The 16,570-nt window shown below is 37.4% G+C and overlaps 1 protein-coding gene across 2 annotated transcripts in view; it reads right to left on the reverse strand.

The window, feature by feature from the left end:
* The window catches only part of ppp2r5ea (protein phosphatase 2, regulatory subunit B', epsilon isoform a), a 19,695-nt gene extending 3,477 nt beyond the window's left edge, over positions 1 to 16,218 (reverse strand). The window contains exons 1-11 of one of the 2 annotated variants that reach the window (XM_082146863.1): positions 15,750 to 16,218; positions 5,150 to 5,310; positions 4,039 to 4,235; positions 2,940 to 3,041; positions 2,651 to 2,743; positions 2,118 to 2,248; positions 1,965 to 2,024; positions 880 to 1,024; positions 664 to 717; positions 497 to 547; positions 148 to 267 (exon numbers count right to left, since the gene is read on the reverse strand). In XM_082146863.1, the coding sequence (XP_082002989.1) occupies positions 148 to 267; positions 497 to 547; positions 664 to 717; positions 880 to 1,024; positions 1,965 to 2,024; positions 2,118 to 2,248; positions 2,651 to 2,743; positions 2,940 to 3,041; positions 4,039 to 4,235; positions 5,150 to 5,306 (1,110 nt within the window). In that variant the 5' untranslated portion in view covers positions 5,307 to 5,310; positions 15,750 to 16,218. The remainder of the gene's footprint in view (positions 1 to 147; positions 268 to 496; positions 548 to 663; positions 718 to 879; positions 1,025 to 1,964; positions 2,025 to 2,117; positions 2,249 to 2,650; positions 2,744 to 2,939; positions 3,042 to 4,038; positions 4,236 to 5,149; positions 5,311 to 15,749) is intronic. The other variant, XM_082146864.1, reaches the window with a different exon arrangement.
* Positions 16,219 to 16,570: the final 352 nt, after the last annotated feature.

Genomic DNA, 16,570 nt, shown 5'->3' on the forward strand with positions numbered 1-16,570 from the left:
TGCTAATTTTAAAGTGGACTGGTGACGTGAGCAAATGAATAAGGGTTTCTCTGGGAAATTGCTTTTGAATATCTTCATGTTAAAGTTTCTAGCTATTGCAAGATATCACAAGGTTTGTGAGGAGGATTTAGCGTGGAGTGTGTTCACCTGAAAATGGGGGCTGGACACACATCTAGCAATCTGTTTGAAAAGAGGCTCCTGGATCTTAACAAACTGAGTGGGCTCGATCACATCTAGAATCTCCTCCAACTCTCCAAGAAACATAACCTACAAAAACATTTTTTTTATAGAAATGTTTAGAAAAAGCATGTGAAGGATTTCTCTTGAATAATGCAAGAAAACAATAGTGGAAGAAATCATATCTTCACTTTCTCTGACTTTTTAAATTATGGTTTGGTAGAAGATTCAACAACTATTTCTTTTTGAGAGCAAGTCACAAAAAATGGACACTGGATTAATGACTTGCAGGTATGATTCCATAAAATGAAGACATTACCTCTTTTTGACTACAGGTTTTTGGCCAAATTTTCAACAAGCCTCTGATCACCTGAAAAAAAACACACATAAAAAAAGTTAAACTAGTGAAAATCCTTTAGGAACAAGCCAAAACAAGATGGGACTTGATGAAGAATGAGGAAGATAATGGTGACAAGGAACACTTACAGGTTCTGTTAACGTGGGATCTTTCTCTAGGAACTGTACAATACAATAGGCCAGCTACAAAAAAAGGTGACTTAAGATTAATATAAATGCATTACAAATGTTTAGATTCATAAACTGTTCCATAAACAATCATGACAAGGATTCTGTTTCTTCTGTCCTTGAAATGCATGCAAGCAAGCACAGACGTGTGTAGACACAGATGTTGAGTGTGTGTACCTGGGCATGGAAGAGAGATAAGCTCCTCACTGTGTGCAGAGGCAGCAGAACTTTCACCAAGAACTGTTTGTGCTCAGCTTTGAGAGGAAGCGCAAAACCATTGATGATGCTGTAAACCAGAGACGTATGAGGCTTCACCGCTGATCTGACATTGATAACCATGACAAAAACTGATAATATGCAGGAGACTGAGACATCTAAATGACACCTAAAGGCCCCGATATACTTCAAGCGAAATCAAAGAATGAACTGGTTTGACATCATTTCGAACAAAATCAGGCCAAAATTAAGTTCGAAACAGCTTGCCAAAGCGAACATTGCGAAAAAGTTAGCGCCGTCTGATAAACACCTTTTGAACTACCATTGGCGATTACGTACTAGGTAGGTGTGTGCTTAGGCTCCGCCTTCTTTGACATGGATCAATTTGAATCTTGAGAATCATGAATCGTCTCTGGTTCATTCATCCTGTTCAGTCAGTTGAGATCACACGTCCACGAGTGAAAACACATTGGAAAGCCACTTTATAGTTGTAATTCTGATGAAATAAGACTAGCACTGGTTTTCATGTTTAAACCTGCAAAGCTGCTTGCTTTTAAGCAATCTATTGTATGAAGTGCTATATAAATAAACCTGACATGACTTTACTAGTGTGCCAAATTGCAGAGCTCGTGCAAACATATCCATGTTGCTATGATCAGATTATTGTGCTTCATTTAAAAAGAAAATGCTTGCTGTTTTCTCAGTTTGTTGTGTGTTAATTTTGTTATTGAGCTGAAAGCGTACAGCATGTTTACATATTCATCTAAACCCTGGTCACGGAAGCATGGGCGGTGTCGGGATGTTCACTAACAGTATATCACTGCTCACGTATTTTAAACGTATTTTTACCCCCCCCCCCCCCAGCAAAGAACGAAAAAGAACTTCGCTGTGAGTATATCGGGGCCTTAAGACAGAGTGGAGTAAGATAAAACAGGAATGTGACCTCTGTGGGTCGCACCTTTATGTCTTCCCAAACTTTCAGTTTCTTAGTTTAAATTTCTCCATATCTCTTCCAACCAATTAATAGGCTCTAAAATATGACATACCTTCCCAAAATCTCCAGCAGTTCAGCTACACCATTGAAGCGCTCTGTCTCATATACAAAACTGCCAGAGCAGGACAGGAGGAAAAAGAGCTATGTCAGCATACCATTATATTTCATCTTGAATAAACAACTAAATAGAGTGACAGTTACTTACCAAAGAAAAATGTTGTTGATCTGTTTTCGGATGAAGGCTCTGAGGCCGAGGAACTTGCCATAAATTCTGTGCAGAACGGTCTTCAGGCAGTCCCTCTCCCGTGGATCCTCGCTATCAAACAGCTCCAAGAGCTAGAAATTAGGAAGACTTTTATTGACTACATGATCTTCATCATAAGCAATGTGTATCGCTCTTTGAAAAAAGACTGTCCATGCATTACCTTTATAACTACACAGCTACTAAAACAAAACAAAAAACAACCAAACCAAACCAAATATGGATCTGAGATTAAATTAATTATGTGAGAAGAGTACTAGTTCTGTAACAGCACTTTGGGGAAGTGGTTATCAGTGACAACAGTAAAATGTACAGTTTAGTGGCAATTATTCTAAACTATTTGACAGCAAATTGCCACAACTGACCTAGGAGAAACTTGAACTATTCCAGAGAGCTATATCAGTGCTGTTTTACTAGCAATAATGGCTTCACTTGATTTATACTAGGATGAGAAGTCATAACCGGCAATCACTCACCTGTAATACAAATTTCTGGTCAATGTATTTTTTGGCAACGCTGGGCTGAAATTCCTGACTTTCCAAGAAGCGAATGAAGAACTCATAAACAAGCTTAAGCAGAAAAGGAAGAGAGGGATCAGAAAACTTTTCCTTGAAAATGAGACCCTACAAATATCTCAAGACCTTTATAACGTCAATGTGTTTTTTCACATGTTTGACCGTTGAAATATAAAAGAAAACCAATGCATGTAGAAACTTGTAAATTAAGTATTTTATTTTGCATATGATGGCAGCCGGGACTCTGTACCTGTAAGTGTGGCCATGAGGCCTCCAGCGTGGGCTCATCTTCCTCTGGGTCAAACTCGTTACTGTCACTAGGCGGAAGAGTCCGAAATATATTGTAGGACACCTGTGACAAATAAAAAGGAGGAAACCCTCGAGTTATATCTGAAATATTGATATAGTAGGGGTGTAACGGTACATACCTCGATTTTTAAGTCACGGTACGGGTTCGGTACAGCAGGGGGGGGAAAACTAAACACAATTGCTTTTTTATTTTTTATTAAACTGTGTTTGTTTGTTTTGTTTTTTTAACAAATGTGTCTGTTTAAATAAATTGAATTATAATAAAAATGTTCTTAAGGATAACAAAATCTATCTTAGCTAATGCTGTAAACTATATGGGTATCCCTTACTTACACATTAGCCCTTACTTGCACATTACTCTAATATTAAAGGTTACAATTAACAACAGATCCCAAATTATTAAATTCAGTTGCTATAATCAACACTAAAATAAAATAAAACATGTTAATTGCACATAAGGCAGGTTTTGCATTAACTTCTAAATCTAATGATAAAGTTAATTTTCTACTTCAATTCATTTTTGAATTATAACCATCTACACAGTGGCTGTCATAACTTGTTTTCATGACAAATTTTTTTAAACATACATTAAATAAATCAAGACATTAAGTACATAATGAATAGGCTAATATAGTGCATATACGAAATGCTCCTCTCTACAGATCATTTCTCTAGCGAACTAACCTGCTGTCGACACTAAATGCCTGAGGTAAATGTAATGCTACGTGAGATATTATTCTCAAGCAGTTTTATTGATATCTTTCAGCAGTTGAAACTGGTTGAGAGATGTAAACAGAGCGATTGACTCTTCTTCTGCGCTTTTTACTGGTAGCAAACAGCATTGCATTACTGCGCACGCCCCTTCTGGACTGGAGTGTGGGTTGCGCGTGATTGCATGCACCGAACCGTGACGTCCGTACCGCACAGTTCGGAAAGTATACATGTACCGTTACACCACTATGATATAAGCATATAAATTAGACGATAACAGAATATACATTTTCCAATCACACAACATGCTTCTAATCTTTTAATCTCACCATTTTGACAACCTCGGGGTAGGTCTGCTCAGTCAAGTAGCCCCGGCTGAGGGTGACGTAGTCCACCAGCTCATTAAGGGTGGACCGCTTATACTCTTTCATTTTGAGGTCAGAAAGTGTGTCCATGAAGTCAAACAGAGTGCAGCACTGCTGCAGCTTCTTGAGGAACAGTTCTGGTTGCTCCTGCGCAGAAACATCTAGACAGAGAGAAAGAGAGATTTAATGCAAAACAGTAGTACTAGAATTCCACAAATGGTTTATGTCAACATCCTTGACTTTCCAACTGTAATCTGTCTTGTGTTTCGGGACTGTTGATGGGAGGCCTAAAATACTTCACATATTAGCTTGGAGATCCATCTGGCATTTGACCCCTAAATATTCCAAGTGATAGGGGCTTGAGTTTGAAAAGCCATTCAAGACACAGTAATATATGTGCCACAACCAACCATTACAGTGGCAATGTTCATGTAGGTACATAGGTTTATTGCCAGTATTTGAACACTTTAGACAAACAGAAAGATAGTGCACACACACTTTAAGCATAAACACTGCACAAAGTAGATTTTTTACGCTTTAAAATAATAAAACTATAGATATACTGTTCACAAATGAAGTTAATGTATTTGGATATTTTGTGGTTGTCAAGCTTTAGTCTAACATGTTCACGATTAATGTGATGAACTACACTTGGGGAGCAATGAGTTTATACATCCACAACAAATCAACTAGGCAATGAAATATACTAGAGATGCACCGACCGACCGGCCAGGGACCGGAATCGGCCAATTTTCCGCATGATCAGCCCGGACCGGGCCATCTAAACTTGGTTTCAAAAACATTATAAAAAAAATTTAATAAAAAAAGTCTAACCGACTCCAAATACGGACATTAAATCTGGGGAAACATGACACAGACTTGACAGAACAATCCCAACTTGACAAATAAGATCTTTCTTTCACACAGTGACAGGTTTGACTGCATTCCGTGTTGCTTTTATTTATTTTTTATTTTAGTACAACTATCTTTATCAGCTCTATCAGAACAATTAAAATAGCTCAAAGTCCTGTGACACCAACCACTATCTTCATATGACCACATTAACAGAACTTACCTTTCAGCAGAGGCAGCTGCACCAGCTCTATGGGCTTGTCCTGAGATCTGAACTGGGACGAGCTCTGTGCTCGCTTCTGCCTGGCTTTTCTGACAGACTTCCTGGAGAAGCCGTCCACCTTGTCCACAGACGGGGCTGTGGTGGCTGCTGAAGACATAACCCTGTAGAGACAAAAAGGAAACAAACAGAGAAAAAGTCAGTTATAATGTGCAGAATGAATGAAAATCTGCACAAAATGAGATTTTGTGCAAAAAGAGATTAAGACATTAATAAATAAAAAGACATTAAAAAGACATTAAGACCCATGTTTTAATGCAACCAAGTAAAAAGACTCTACGACCTCAGGTCTTAGTGACAGAAGCCTAACATGCCTGCTAGGCTGCTAGCAGACGTGCCAATGTGCGGTAATACAATACACTGCGAAAATAAACATGTACAATATAGTTATCGTAGGCACTTCAAAATACCGTGAATAATTCCATATCAAGAAATGCATTTTTAGGATGCATTTTAAGAATACTTTTCCATCAAACGGTTAAAATTTACAACTGCCTGTATGCTGCATCAAAGAGGCATGCTCACACTGATGTATACAACGTGCATGAGAAGTAGGGCTGTACTGTCCCAGTCGATTAGTCGATTAATTGGTCGATACGTTCTGGTTCGACCAAAATTCTGATTGGTCGATTTTTTGCCGCGTTCATTTCATCAGTTTTGCCGAGTTTATTTCATCAGTTTTGCCGCGCTGAGGCGCGCTCATTTCATCAGGTGGAAAGCACTAACTGCTAATGGGGGTGTTTTCAGAGTACCCTTGTTTCACTGTAACAGTCTGTCTTCAGAACACCCCCCTTGTTTTCACCTTTTTTGGATTAGCCCAACCCAAGAGAGCGCGATAACTATAGAAGGTTTGATGCTGAATATTATTTATTTAATTGTGAGAGCGTTTAATAGTTAGTCCTCTTCTAACATATCAACAACAAAGAAATCGACAGTGTGGCAGCATTTTGTTAAAATTGATAACAGGAAAAAGGTCGAATGCAAAGTTTGCAAGCAACAGCTCGACGACAAACATGATATATCATCTAAAAGTGGTAAGCTCACTTGTCTGCGTTAGCTTGCCCTGTCTGTTTTGAGTAGGCTATATGAACATATCAGAATGAGCATATTTCAATGTTTTAGTGTGATAACCTAACTTTTTTATTTTTTATTTGGAGCCTAATGCGCAATTGCGCTGTGCTGTTGGTTGTGTTAGTTTTGAGCCTAGGATGCTTTATTTTTCAGTTATGCGCTTTATTTCGTTTCTGCTCTTGATCTGGTTTGTTTAATAAATATTCTTTTTTTATTAAAGTGGACGTGCCTTTTGTGTTTATTAAGAGTAAAAGCTTTAAGTTAATAGTCTATTCGTGTCTCAGCTGCGAAGCTGAGCTCATGTTCAGCCTCGCTCGGTGCGAGGACATGAACGGTGAAATGATAGTGTCTGACAGACAGTTATAACTTATTATAACATATGACAAAAATAATTGTCTAAATTATGTTGCATATTCCTCAACAGTTCTTGTGATGATATCACTAGTTGACAACATAGTACTATTTTCGGAAATCATAAGCTATGATATTGCAGGTGCACGTGATGCAGCGCTGTCAGAGCCGACAGACTCGAGTGTCAGACTCATTTCAGTGCAAAATAATTAGGTCAAAAACGATTTAATATACTGCAAATAGCCTACTAGTTTTTTATGTTTATTTATAATTCATTTAGGCGGACAACAAGGCTACCAAGTCCTGCGCACAGTGCGCATCTAATTAATTTAACGTTTTTTTTTTCTACCGTCATTTTTAGTCGATTTTAGTCGATTTTTAGTCGAAAATTTCAGGACTTCAGTCGACCAAGATTTTCTTTGGTTGAGTACAGCCCTAATGAGAAGCATGGCGGATTGCTCTGATGGAACAGCAGAAACGTAGCATTTACCCTGTAACCCCTTAAACAAACCGGGCTGCACTACTTTATGGCCACGTTCATTCACACAGCAGCAGAACACAGTTGTCAATCCTGCATTTGAGTCCTTAATACAGTTACGTTCACAGACAGTTCAGTTATTTATGGGAGTGACAACCGCATTATATAATCGAACACACACCAGTACATTTTCACTGAAAAAACTGTAAAGGTGTGGTAACCGTAGTATAAGCAGAATAATTGACTCTGGGGTGTGCATAATTTTTCTGATAGTTCAACGGCCCGACGTCAATTATTCCTTGCTTAATAATAATGCCAACATTTACTAATACATTATTCATATCAAAGGTTTTATCTGTTAACATTGGACCTGAACCTATACTGAACAGTTGTATTAGCAGTGTTATTAACTAACATTAACAAAGAATAATAACTACTGTAACAAATCTAGATATTGCTTATTGTTAGTTAATGTCAGTTATTGGATTAACTAACATTAACTTATGGGACCTCATTATAAAGTGCTTCCATTTGTTCTCTATAGTTCTTTTGCACTTTTATCTGTTTGAAAAAGTGTTTACATAATACATTTTTGTGTATTGGTTTATCGTATTTGAATGTTCTTTTTGTTATATTAAAAGTTATTAAATCTGTTGGAAGGACAACACTTTTTGGTAACTTAATTCAATACCGTGACAATATAATATACCATGATAAAAGCTTCAGCAATTATCATTATATTAAAAATTGTCTAATGCCAATAATATTAATCAAACAAAAAAATGTGAGAATCATTCACTGCTCTTGAGTGAATAACTTTGTAGCCAACGTTTTATTTGATTTATCCAATTTCTATAGTTTTCCCTAATTTGAATGCTACTCTTAAATAGTCTGTACCTGAAAAAAGCTTATTTTATTTATCTTTCTTATACTGTATTTGTACTACTGTTTGTAATTTGCATCTTTGTTCAAATTTATATATCATAGAGAAATTAAGTAACAAAAATAACTATCTTGAATGATACATGTTTGTGAAATAAAATTACTCATGAAATATGATTTTGGTGTAACCCTAAATGACAGAATTGGGTTCGTGATTGATAATATAATTAACCTACATCATGATGATGCTCATGGATTCAATGTCAAACAAGTGTGATTTATTTTGTGACAAGCAAACTTTTTTTCATCATTGGAGTCTGATGAGGCAGTTGAGGTCAGTAATAACTTCAATTTAGCTTGATCTGAAATTAATGAATTAATAAAACAACGAATTGTATGTTCAGTCAGTGTTCTATCTTCTATTTTCTAATTATTTTTTCTTGTTTTAGGTTTTTGCTGTAGTATTAGTATAGAGATATTTTAATCAGATAACCGTATTGAAGTCACAACACTAATCTAAGGGACAAATGCAGGTGAGATGCTTACAGAGGTGCATTTTAAGGACGCACTCCAGACGCAAAGTCTGTTCCAAATTAAAATCCTCACTCGGTCATGATCAGGACAGACGTGTACTCGAGCCCTTGACCTGAACCTGTTTCAGCCTTTCAAATTCAAAGTTAGTAAACGGCGGCGAGCCATCACAGGTTTAATTGTACTTAAATTGAATGGAGGGGCTGGTGTCCCTGATGCTTCTCAGCCTTACGTAAAGGCTCAAAACACACCAAAAGGACTGCTGTGCACTGGGATTACCGTGGGCTGGACGGGACAGGAAGTAATCAGGCTTTAGTACTCCTCCCATGCAAAGCAGGAAGTAGAGGAGAGGCAGGAGGAGGTGGGGACTTCACACTGTACACGTTTAGCAAACTAGGCCATATCTTCACAAAAAAAAGGGGAGGAGTGGCGTGTTGGAAAAAATGATGGGTGACAAAACAAAACCCAAAACAAAAATGAAACTGAAGAAAAAAAAGAAAGAAAAAAGGACATGACTAAAGATAATGACTTGAAGTTCAATGAATAAAGGACCGTTCACACCTCACACCAAGAATAACTATAAAAGATAACTATAACAATAATAAGAGACAACTATATTAGCGTCCACACCAACGTTCAACATTGTTCTATTCATTATCTGCATGAGCAGCACTCGTCCACCCCTTTAAATGCTTGAGCTTTTTTAAAGCAGGATGATTGGCTGTCAAAGTTTTTATTGTTCATCAGCTGGAATATAGTTTCTCTGTGCTGTTATCATTATAGTTAGGTGTAGTGTGGACTCTGCCATTACATTTAAAACTATTTTTAAAACTTTATCTTTATCGTCCTTGGTGTGAACCTGCCTTGAGTCAAGAACCGTTGAGAAACACTTATTCAAACAGATAACTCAAGAATTCAAGTTTATGTTTTAAGTCCTTAAAAAGACCATAATGTAGATTAATGAATATCATTCATTCAGACTAAGAACCAGTTCTTGGTTCCTAACCCCACCTGTCTTTTCAGCTAAAATGTCAACATCCTGACACGCTGCTATGGTAGGAGCTGGATGAGAATAACAGACAGCTGATTAATTTCACAGCAGGCACAAATACTTTGTTCTCCAGAGAGAATCTACAGGGGGTCTATGGATATTAGGGCTGGGCGATATGGCTGAAAACTGTATCACGATATAAGTGTTTCATATCGGTCGATATCGATAATTATTGAATTTTTTTATAACATATTTAAAATAAGGACCAGTCCAGGAGACAAATATATTACATTTAAAGATTTTTTATTTTAAACTTAACCTACCTCTGATTATAATCCCATCAGTTAAAAAGGCAGAAATGTCAACACGACCATGGAAAACTCAAAAGTCTAAAATCACAATGAACACTTAACAATTATCTCTTAACATTAAGGTGCAAAATTAAAGAATACATAAGAAATGCTTTATAAAGGGGTGGGCGATATGGCAAAAATATAATATTACGATTTCTTTCTATAAATTATATAAATCTATTTCTTTCTATTTTCTATAAATTATACATTGATACTTATTAAAGCTATTAATAAAGTTATTAGTCAAGAGCAGTGAGTGATTTTCTCTTTACATTTTGTTGTTTTATTAACATTAAAGGGATAGTTCTCCTAAAAATTCTAATTTTCATAATTTACTCTCTCACGTTGTTTTAAACTCGAATAAGTTTCTTTCTTCTGTTGAAAATAAAAGTTATTTGGAAGAATGTGGGTAACCAAACAGTTGATGTACCCCAGTGACTTCCATAGTATATTTTTCCTCCTATGGAAGTCAATGGGGACCAGCTACTGTTTGGATACCCACATTCTTCAAAATATTAATATTAGAAAATATTAGAAGGCAATTAATACAGGTTTGGAACAACATTAGAGTGCGTAAATAATGAGATAATTTTTATTTTTGGGTGAACTATCCCTTTAAGGACAAGCGGCAGCGTGTTTACTATTACTACTGTCTCTTTAAGAGCTGCGCGCGACGCGTCTATTATACACGCATTTGACAAGCAGATTTTCTCTCAATTTTCTCAAGTTTGCTTTCACTTTAGACATATCCGACTAGTTTATGTAAACCTTGTGTGTATAACAGTATTAGCAAAATAAGACTCGAAAGATAACTTAGTATTCAGGCGCTGGTAGACAGGCTTTTAGTGCATGTGAGCTTCACATGTATGCGCTGAGAAACTAGCTAGAACAGCGCATAAGCACGCGAATAACAGAAAAACTGACGACGGTCTTGCATAATCTGCAGACGACATTGGTCTGACTACGGTCAGACTTTAAGTCAGGCGAGCTGACTTTTTCTGTTTTATCTAGTTACTAGAGAGTGAGTGCCTTTGTTCATGCAATCAAACTTGCTTTGCTGGTTTCTTCCAACGAAAAAAATAAATAAATAATTATCGAACGTTTTATCGAACGCATTTTTTATTGATATTGATTACGTGTCTATCGCGATACATATCGTTATCGTTTTATCGCCCAGCCCTAATGGATATGACCTTCTGTTCTGCCCCATGTCCTACATTTGGGTAAAGTGAATTTCAGGTCCATCTTATTAAAAAGAAACCTAACTGAAGACCAGAGAAAACAAATTGGCTATTTATTAAACACTCATAATTTAATATTCCATACTGACCTGAACCTTCGTGGGTTCAAAGTTAATGGTCTAGGGCCTTTCGCTTTCTTCTGGATTCCTGTATTGGGTGTTGGCTAACAGTCCTCACAGTTACGGTTACTGTGCAAATCAAAGTGCTCTCATTATGACAACTCACATCATCAAGAGTCATCCAACAATGATCAACAAACATCTACCAATTAAAAGCATTGTATCTGCTGACAAGGAAGGAGCAAGACTCATCTGAAAGTTAGAGTAAATAACACATAAGATATTTGTTTAAGTCTACTTTTCTGGTAGGTTGAAAGTTCGCACCACCACAACTGCTCTGCCTTGTCCTGATATATTATCTCCATGTTATCACATGTGTCTTACCCTACTTGTGTTGAATCTCCATACTTAGCTTCCTTGAACTTGTTTCATTATTAGTGAAAGTGCCTTTTATTTTGACAACAAAACAAAGGGAAAAGTTTTGATGTTTTGCATTGCAATTTGCTATGATGAGCATAGCGCTGCTGGGTGTACATCAGATTTTTTTACAGACCCTGTAATAAAGACAAATGCCCTTGGCATTCAAAAAAAATATGACTAATTGTGTAATCCACAAAGCAAAAGCCTCCAAAATGAAAAGCAATGACAAATTTAAGCAAGCTCTCATGCTAAATAAATACTCTTTGCTTATAAATTTCACAACTAACAGAGTGTGTAACTGTCAGTTATCACGCTGATAAATGTGAGGCTGTCATAACACTAGTCATAAACTAAAAGGACTTTGGAAGCAAAGCCATTCCATGTAGGGAAGTCATTCTGCCATCCCTGAAGTTGCTTGCATATTGAAAAACAAGAACAAGTCATATAAAAGGGCTCGACAATAAGGACTATCCGAAGGCTGTCACGTAAACATTGTCTTACTTGAACTTAATCAGATGAGAAAGAAAATGCATGTGTAACAGTATATTGAATCCGTGCATTCGGTCTTAAAGTGACAGCAGCCTGATATTCCTGCTGCCATCTGTTTTTAATGTTGACCTAAAAACTAAAACTTTGAACCACCAGAAAAAAATCCTATGTAAATTAGCCTATGTTTAACAGTTATCCCTACTGTATTAATAACATAAAAGGTCACCAATCTAAAATTACAATAAACAACGAAGCCATAACATTTCTGACAAACTCTTCAGCAAGAAGCAACTTAACGCTACACAACCTTATACTGACATGGTTTCAGTGATCTGTTATTCATATGATGAACTGCATGTAGCCCATGGATGCCTTACCAAAACAGAGATGAACTTAAGACCACGGGACCCTTACGTAAAAGTGAAGTTTGGAGAACAGCCGACTGCTTTTCCATTCTGCAGATTTGTTTACATTATGGTGGCTGTAATATGGCCCTAAACGGCCTGCCAGTATGAGCCTGGGATTTAAAGCTGAGAGAAACAAAGCACCGCACATTTAACAACGGTCCAGGATTTATTCCCCATTCACCTAACAGCATTATAAATCAACACTCAAGATACCAAGTTGTTTATTAGATGTTCAAGGTTTCATACACAAGGACTTTGCATATATTTGTAAGAGAACGACTGTGATAACATTTAAGACAATTAATTTAACTTAAAATGTTAGCTCACCTTCTTTAGAGTTCATAAACTGAACTATTGAACTTCTCATGTCATGACGAGCAAGGAAATGCCAACCGGAGAGTCAGGACTTTGACTTGGTTGTTCTAAAGCATAAAATGTCTTCGACTGAAACTGCTTGGTTATACATTTACTTAAGAGCGTAGGATCATTGTTGTACAGCATGACCCACATTCGGTTAAGCTTCGGCTCACAAACGGACACCTTGATGCTCTTACAATCTCCTGTAAAACACCCAGGCAAAATACAGAATTTGTTGTTTTGCTGAGACAAGTGTAAAGCTGTCCCACTCCCAAGACAGCAAATCAGCCCCAAAATAATACACTCCCTTGAATCATGAACAGGATGCGGCCAAATATTTCTGGATGTTCTCCAATTAAAAACAGTGTTTACTATGTGGTTGATTCGCTAAACAAACTGATGGTACTGATAGACATGATGTATAAAAAAAATTAAAAAAGGATATAGAAAAAAAACAACAGCAACAACTTAACAGTTTGTTGCATAAGTGTAAATCTCTGAAAAACAACAGACTGAAAGTCAATTCATTTCCACTGTAGAGTAACTTTTGCAGTTAGACCGTTATGTGACCGCCAGAACGAATGATATAGCCTAATCTAATCAAAACCATGAGATTAGCGAAGAACACCAATATTGAGTGAGCATTACCAAAAACGAATTTACTGATATTTACTTTATTTGCATCAATTAGCCCTAAAAACCAATTATATTCTGCTTTCAAACGTACTAGTGATATAGTCATACATTCATCATTCACTCATTTTACCATGGTGAATAAACGGCTGCTTCATGAGCGATTTGTAGGTTCCATGCAACTGAGGGCAAAATGTGACAATCATATTCAAATGTCAGAAATAGTGGAATGGCTGCTTAAAGGGTTAGTTCACAGAAAAATGAAATTTCTGTCATTAATTATGTTTATGTCCCCCTTATGTCGTTCCAAACCCATAAGACCTTCTTTCATCTTGGGAATCGGAACACAAATAAAGATATTTTTGATGAAATCAGAGAGGTTTCATTCTGACCCTCCATAGACTGCAACTTCCAAGGCTCATAAAGGTAGTAAAGACATTAAAAAAAATAGTCCATGTGACTCCAATGGCTCAACCTTAAATGTTATAAAGCGACGAGAATACTTTGTGCGCAAAACCCCCCAAAAATAACAACTTTATTCAACAATCTCTTCCACGTCATTCTCCTACGCTGTTGACGCATTGTAAACACAGTGCAGAGGCTCCTGGTTCTAAGTCAAAACGCCGGCTAACTATTGGCTAGCTCCTGCATTAGCATCACACGCATGTGTCCTGGTGCTCAAGTGACCAGCGTCGGCCAATAGTGAGCCGGCGTTCTGCCATGGAAACAGGAAGCGCTGCACTGTTAACACGGAGTAATTAATGACAGAAATTTCATTTATTGGGTGAACTAACTTTAAACTGTGATAATGGTATAGTTCTCATTGGACTGACCAAATTTAGACATGCAAACGCACAATTTTAGCTACAATGTTTGACACTTTTTTTACCTTTAATAATCAAGCAATTCAATTATACAAGACACTATATTGCTTCAAAATGCCATGTCTGACTGTATAGTAATACCCCTTTCCATCTTCAGTAATAGCAGCAACATTTAGTTTTTTGCCCCAAAGAAATTCTTTCACTAGTATATTTCAAACTTTTCAAGACTCAAATTTAGAGCATACTGAGAGACAACAGCTATAGAGTCTGTGTTTGTTTTATAAGGAAGGGCTCTGTAACATACAATTGACTCATCTCATTGATTGGAACGCCTGACTCAAATTACAACCATATAGATAGTGTCCCTTTAGATTTAGACACTATTTTTGACAAAGCAAACACTTGACCCATTTAATTAAAGTTAACTTTCCTTCTATATGTTTTGGTAGTCCAATACTCAACAATCTAAATCAAGAGGCTACAGACAGTACTGACAAGTCACTCATGTTGCTCAAGATTTAACTCTTGTATTTGTATACACAAAGTGCATTTCCTGAATCTCAGCAAAAAAGTGATGGGTTTGATCTTGCACTGCACTTTCTGATTAAACGCATGCCCTTGAGAGATAAAACAAAGTGTCCTGCCTCAAAATATAAGCACTATCAGACAGAAAACAAGAAGGTAAGGAGAGTTTGAATCAGTGTGGCTGAAAAGTCTCAATTGTCAGTCCGTGAAACGCATGACCGCAGCTGTGGAACAAAAACAGGTGTGGAATATATTGCATTCCCAAGAGCCTGAAAGACAAGGCCATTAAACAAGACTGTTGACTTGTTAAAGCCAGCAAAAGCACAAGAAACCCTGGAGGAGGACAACCCCAACACCAGATATTTGGAATTATGTTAACATACACTCTGGACATGGACCATATCAAAATGGACACTTCAAAAAGGTCTTATACAAGCTAAAAAATAAAAATAAAAAAAAGAATCAAAACAAGATTGTGGCAGATTTAGAAAGAGGCGATGTTCTCATCCCACCAAAGGCTGATCAGACTCTCACAAATGCCTCAGAATATACCTCAACATTTGTGAAGAAAACACAATAATCATCACTGCACAGTGTACAACCGGTGCTCATTTCACAGCAGTGACAGTGTCCCATACCAGAATGAAGAAGGCGTTGCTGAATACCTCAAGTGAGCAGATATGTAAAAAAACTGAATGACAAGATTATAATCAAAGCACGATCGTGCCTCTAATCTAAAATTCTGAGGTGGTTTCGTGTTTATAGGCAGATAAACTCGAATCGACCTCAGAGGTTTAGATTTTTTTAGAGAGCATAACGTTAGTTTTAAAAAAAATATCTTGTCCACTTCTTTAAATGATCTGACACTTGTTAAATATCACTCTAAAATCACTCTTAATTTAATAATGATGTGTGCAATTGGGCTTCTTACCTCTCTTGATGGTTCTCGGATCCAGGTGGCTCGTTTTAAGCAGCTAACCTTGTACTTGCAGGCGACCCAGCTAGCCAGCTAACTCAATCGCTTCACTTGCGGACTATTTAAACCGGTCTAAGCTTTCGAATACAATCCGCGTGTGAATGGTGAGGATTTTTCCGACTGAAGACACACCAAAATCCCCGTTTATGAGATAATTATCAAGCCGCCTGAAGGTATGTCAGCATTGCACTGCTAGCAGGAGCTCCCCGCACAGCTAATCCCTGTAGCTGCCGTCCCAGCCTGCACCAAAAGCCACATTCATACACATTCGCTGACCGACTACATACCCAGATGTTGGTCACTAAGGTCAGATTGTCCTTCTCCTTACTGCTAACCTCACTCAAATAGCGACTAATTGTTAACCTGTTATCGTAAGTAAATGTTAGCAGACTCTGCTAGTGCTCTGTGCCAAATTTTTTTCCTGGCTCAAAACAGACCGCTAAACCTAGCATGATGGAACGCTGGTTTGTGCTATTTAGCCAATGATTGGCCAGTTTCTGCACAAATAACGTGTGGATTGGTTCCTGGAGTTGTCAATCAAAAACAGTGTTAGCTACGCCTAGAAAGTCAAAAGTCATTGATGTCGAGGAGCTATGGAGGTAGGTTGCGGCGTAAATGTCTGAGATGGAGATTGGATGAAGGCAAGGACCTGAAATGCCCGTATGGCAAGAAATGTCACCCGAGCTGCGGTCCGCTCGGTCTCTACATGCTCAGTTTATCTCAAATGAGGTAAATTACAACAAATGAATTACGCTTATAGAAAGCCGTAACTAGAC

Source organism: Leuciscus leuciscus (genome assembly GCF_965113295.1).
Source record: "Leuciscus leuciscus genome assembly, chromosome: 19".
NCBI classification, from domain to species: Eukaryota; Metazoa; Chordata; class Actinopteri; order Cypriniformes; family Leuciscidae; genus Leuciscus; species Leuciscus leuciscus.